A 6,000-nucleotide genomic window follows, 5' to 3' on the forward strand; every position below is an offset into this window, starting at 1 on the left:
TTTCCTGCTCCAATGCATGAAAGTGAAAAGAGAAAGTGAAGTCGCTCAGTCGTGTCCGACTTCTAGCGACCCCATGGACTGCAGCCTACCAGGCTCCGCCGTCCATGGGATTTTCCAGGCAAGAGTACTGGAGTGGGGTGCCATTGCCTTCTCTTACTATGTACTAAGCGATTTCACTTACAGTGTCTCACATAATCCTTACAGAAGTCTCACAATGTATATCTCATTCCCCACTCTGTACATAAACAAATGGGCAGTCGGGTTCGGTGACTTAGCCAAAGTTACACAGAAAGTGGAGTCTGATACTATTCATTGTCTGATTGAAAAATCTTTCTTGGATTAAGCTCTTTTCTGCCCATACAATAAAAATATAAAATTTCCAGAAACCATATAGTGTTTTTCACGCCGTGTGCTCCTTCCTTCCCAGATTTGTTCTAAATATTGTAATCAGCCACAGAAAATGTCGTCCAACTTTGCTTTACTGGATATAATAATTTATGAGCGATTTTTTTGCTTCAGTTCTTTAAGAATCCCTTTCAGGGCAGCCTGTACCTTGTTAGTGATACGCAGCTGCTTAAACACTTTGAAGTCGGTACTTTGTGAGACATCATTATGAGAAATTATTTGAGGGACATTTTTATTTACTGCTGTCACTAAGCCCACCAGAATTAAAGAGGCTTCTCTGGTGGCTCAGACGGTAAAGAATCTGCCTGCAATGCAGGACACCTGGGTTCAATCCCTGGGTCTGGAAGATCCTCTGGAGAAGAAAATGGCAAACCACTCCAGCATTCTTGCCTGGAGAATTCCATGGACAGAGGCTACAGTCCATGGGGTTGCAAAGAGTCAGATAAGACTGAGCAACTAACACACAACAACTGAAAGTGAAAACGTTTATAGGAAGGAAAGAGTTGAGAGGCAGCGTACAAAAAAAGGTGGGGGGGGGGCCTCTTGGCAAGCTATATTGAGAATGAAGCCTCAAAAATATGACTTAAAAAAAATGGGGTGGGGCACACCCAGATGCCAAGGAGCCATAAAACTCTGCCTCAGAGCAGCGTCTGTGGCTTAACCCTCACAAAATGTGGGCCACCTCAAAGAAAGCAGGTGTGTGCTACAAGCAGGGATTTTTCTTGAAAGTGAAAAAAAGGCCAATTTGGGATTCTTTTTTTCTAAAATGCAGTTATTAGTCCCAATGCAGCTTTTTGGAGGTGGGGGGCGGGGGTAGTCGGGCATGGGGGGAGTGGTGGCGGTGGACAGCAATCTTCCCAGAGCCCGAACTGCAATGTATCCTTGGGGAAAGCCATCCTAATTTGGATATGTATTAAGGAAGATAATTTCTTAAATCTTCCTGGTGAAAGATCAGTAAATGTGGCAAATAAAAAGAGATGTGAAGTATCCTTTATTTTTTATTTTTCCTTCCCCTTTTTATTTCCTTCCTCATCAAGCCACATTCTTTTCCAATACCCTTAAACTGTAAGAGTTGTGGCAGGGGCTATGCAGAGCTGGATGATTCTTCTGTCCCTTTACTGGGCAATTCTATTCAGATAAACCCACATGCTCCCTGTTACAGAAGTGGACCCACTTTTGGCTCGGAGCAGGGCATTTAGAGAGCTCCTGTTGTAGTAAACATTTTGTTGATTATGTGAATAAAACATGTTTACATTACTCCTGGAATATAATGTTTTGTATTGATCATCTACTGTATTTCAAGCCTTTGCAAATAGAAGTATTTTTCTTAAAACGACTTAAAATGACAGACCATGTCACTATATAGACCATGTCACTATTCAATTGTGTATATTAGTATACATTGTTTTTAGAGAAGAAGGACAAGAATTACAAACTGCCATGGATATCACTGCTGGTGCTGCGCTAGTAATATCTATATCTATCTATGACTGGATGCACAGATTGTCATTTGACCCTCATTAATAAACTTGTACATTTTAACATCCTTAATTTGCAGATGAACAGGAGGCTCAAAGAAATTAACTTGCCTAAAATCAGATAACTAAATAAATGGTGGAGCTAGGGTTTGAACCTGGGTTTGTCTGAGTACAATATGTCTGACAATATGGTTTATAGATACCTCAAAGACAGTATGTCCAAAGCATAATTTATTTCTCTAGTATCCTCCCTGCCCAAAGTTGTCTCTTCTACTACATTCTCATAGTTCTGAGCACCACTGTTTACCAAGATGCTCAAGCTAAGAAACTTTGAATAGTCTTCCCTCCCTGCTTTTTTTACATTAAAAAAAAATGAGGTGTTAGTTTCAGGTGTACAGCAAGGTGATTCAGTTTTTTATAAAACTGAATCACCTTGCTGTACACCTTGCTGTATTATGGAAAATAATCTGATATATATATCAGATTATTTTCCATTATAGGTTATTATAAGATATTGAACTTTGTTCCCTGTATTATACAATAAATACTTGTTGCTTGTCTATTTTATATATAATAGTGTGGATCTGTTAGTCCCATACTCCTAATTTATCTATCCCCCTTTCCTTTTGGGGAAGTTTGTTTTCTGTATCTGTGAGTCTATTTGTTTTGTAAATAGATTCATTTTTATTGTTATCATATATTTGTCTTTCTATGTCTGGTTTACTTCACTTAGTATGATATTTTATAGGTCCATCCATGTTACTACAGATGGTATTACTCCATTCCTTTTTTATGACTGAGTAATATTCCATTGCGTGTGTTTATTTATATATATGTATACCACATCTTCTCTATCCATTCATTTGTTGATGGGCACTTAGGTTGTTTCTACATCTTGGCTGTTATGAATAGTGTTGCTATGAACATTGGGGTGCATGTAAGGAACCTGAGAATAGTCTTAAACTTCCTACTTTCACCACCTGCACTGTTACACACACACACCACTCTACTCTTTTTTTTTCCAAAAGTCCATTCCATCCTCCTGTTATCACTTCAGATAAGCCTCACATCACTTTTCTGCTGCACTGTAATAGCCTCCCAACTCATCTGTCTACTACCATGTTCGTTTTCTGATTTATCCAAGCCACATATTTATGGACACAATGTTATACTATGCAGGGCTGAATAATACCCCGTTTATCCAAAATTCAGTCTTCCAGCTGACTCAGGCTTCTAAATCATAGTCTCAAACACCTATGTGAAAGGTACTGGGAAACACCAAATAGCAGTTCCAAACCCTGTGCCATGGAAAGGCTTAGGCTATCACTCAAGATTCCACTGGATTCTTATTTGAAGTGAATTTCACAAGCTTAGTTGATATTTTACAGTCTGAAGCAGGTTTAGAAGCAGTAAGATTCAAAACAGGTGGAGCATTGCTAGAGGAGAGCCATCTAAAACTTTAGTACTCAAAATACAGACCCTGGACCACCAAAATCTGCATTACCAGGGAGCTTGCTATTAGGTTGGTGCAAAAGTAAAAGAAATTCAGAATCTCAGAACCTATTCCAGGCCTTAGAATGAGAGTGTGCATTTTAACAAGATCCCGGTAATTTGTAGGAATATTAAAGTTTTAGATTCTCTAACTGAAAGCAAATGAGGTATTTGAAAATCAAATTTTACAACAAATTGGGGGTGATTAATCACATTTCTACTAAGAGCTAATAGGTATCTTTTAAAAATTAAGCTCTATCAATGAAATTTAGATGACTGAATTTTTTTTAAGTTTATATCAGAACATGCAAATTAAAATTTTCTAGGCCTCAGAATTGGGATGTTAGTTGGAGGAGAAATTGACACTAGGTATCCATGGCACCCCACTCCAGTACTTTTGCCTGGAAAATCCCATGGATGGAGGAGCCTGGTAGGCTGCAGTCCATGGGGTCACACAGAGTCGGACACAACTGAAGTGACTTAGCAGCAGCATCCATGCTAAGTGAAACTGAAGGTCACTCAGTCATGTCCAAGTCTTTGCGACCCCATGGCCTATACAGTTCATGGAATTCTCCAGGCGGAATACTGGAGTGGGTAGCCTTTCCCTTCTCCAGGGGATCTTCCCAACCCAGGGATCAAACCCAGGTCTCCCGCATTGCAGGTGGATTCTTTACTAGCTGAGCCATCAGGGAAGCCCAGCCATGCTAAACTCTATTTATATATACTACTATTCTCCAACTGGAGCTTCCCTGGTGGGTCACCTGGTAAAGAATCTGCCTGCAATGCAGGAGACCTGGGTTCAATCCCTGGGTCAGGAAGATCCCCTGGAGAAGGGAATGGCAACTCACTCCAGTATTCTGGCCTGGAGAAGTCCAAGGACAGGGGAGACTAGTAGGCTACAGTGATGGGGTCACAAGAGTTGAACACGACTGAGTGACTAACACACACACAAACACTCTCTAAAGTGAAGTGAAGTGAATGTCGCTCAGTCGTGTCCAACTCTGAGACCCCATAGACTATACAGTCCATGGAATTCTCAAGGCCAGAATACTGGAGTGGGTAGCCTTTGCCTTCTCCAGGGGATCATCCCAACCTGGGGATTGAACCTAGGTTTCCTGCATTGCAGGCAGATTCTTTACCAGCTGAGCCACCTAACCATCAAAAAAATCTAGGTATGTCCACAAGTGTCTCACATTTATGAGATTGTATGTTTCTGGAAGAAAAAAGGTTAGAACTTGTGAGTAGTAGTTTTCAAACTTTTCCCTGAATTGCCTCTAAGGTAGAAGATAATAAACATTTTGCTCTGGAGGTCAAAGTGCCCACTGTAATAATGCACTTCTTTTAAATCCCATGTAGTATGCAAATCTAAATGTTATATTGTTTAATATGCTTTAAAATATTTTTAACCTACTCTAAATGGAAAATACAATGAGTAAGGCAAATAACTGAAAATTTTTATAACCTAAGGTGATAAAATTGATCCAGGTATTATAGAACATAGCTAGAATATTTAGTAAATGAACCAAAACCAGATGGAGGGAGGAGAAGTATTATATATCTAGCATTCTAATTGTATCCTTAAATATATTTTTACTGACTTACCTGCAGATGGTGATTGCAGCCATGAAATTAAAAGACGCTTACTCCTTGGAAGGAAAGTTATGACCAATCTAGACAGCATATTCAAAAGCAGAGACATTACTTTGCCAACAAAGGTCCATCTAGTCAAGGCTGTGGTTTTTCCAGTGGTCATGTGTGGATGTGAGAGTTGGACTGTGAAGAAAGCTGAGCATCGAAGAATTGATGCTTTTGAACTGTGGTGTTGGAGAAGACTCTTGAGAGTCCCTTGGACTGCAAGGAGATCCAACCAGTCCATCCTAAAGGAGATCAGTCCTGGGTGTTCATTGGAAGGACTGATGCTGAAGCTGAAACTCCAATACTCTGGCGACCTCATGCGAAGAGTTGACTCATTGGAAAAGACCCTGATGCTGGGAGGGATTGGAGGCAGGAGGAGAAGGGGACGACAGAGGATGAGATGGCTGGATGGCATCACTGACTTGATGGACATGAGTTTGAGTGAACTCCGGGAGTTGGTGATGGACAGGGAAGCCTGGCGTGCTGAGATTCATGGGGTCGCAGAGTTCGACACGACTGAGCAACTGAACTGAACTGAACTGTTTCCATACAAATTGTGAAATCATTTGTTCTATGTTGTGGTCCTTTAATGGACCAGAACCTGGTGGTCCGGAGTCAACGATAAGAAAATGAAAGAGAGAGAGAGAGAGAGAAAGACATGGGGACCCAAGCTCTGATGGAGCAAGGGTGCTTTATTAGCAGAAATGTAGGCTTATATATCTTTAGTAAGATGATTACTCAGCTATTACACAGGATGAAATTTTATCAATAGCCACAATATGGATAGTCTAATACATACAAGGTCGCTGATGCTGAAAAGAGTCACTGAAGGGAGTTACTGAATGGAATCCAAGCAGATACCCTTTCCCATGACCTCAGTCCTGAGAATTGCGCGCAGCTCTACTCGTTCTCGGAATAGGAACTGATAAAGAACAGAGAATCCTTGAGAAATAGAAAACAGCATGCAGGAGTCCTCCTGTTATATGTTCCC

The 6,000-nt window shown here is 40.6% G+C and overlaps 1 protein-coding gene across 1 annotated transcript in view; it reads right to left on the reverse strand.

Moving 5' to 3' along the window:
- The window catches only part of TBC1D8B (TBC1 domain family member 8B), an 84,044-nt gene extending 78,346 nt beyond the window's left edge, over positions 1-5,698 (reverse strand). Inside the window, exon 1 of the mRNA XM_086389668.1 lies at positions 4,977-5,698. Within this exon, the coding sequence (XP_086245794.1) occupies positions 4,977-5,442 (466 nt within the window). The 5' untranslated portion in view covers positions 5,443-5,698. The remainder of the gene's footprint in view (positions 1-4,976) is intronic.
- Positions 5,699-6,000: the final 302 nt, after the last annotated feature.

This window comes from Bos grunniens, chromosome X (assembly GCF_055505025.1).
Source record: "Bos grunniens cultivar Pamir isolate PY7600 chromosome X, Bosgru_T2T1.0, whole genome shotgun sequence".
Taxonomy (NCBI): domain Eukaryota; kingdom Metazoa; phylum Chordata; class Mammalia; order Artiodactyla; family Bovidae; genus Bos; species Bos grunniens.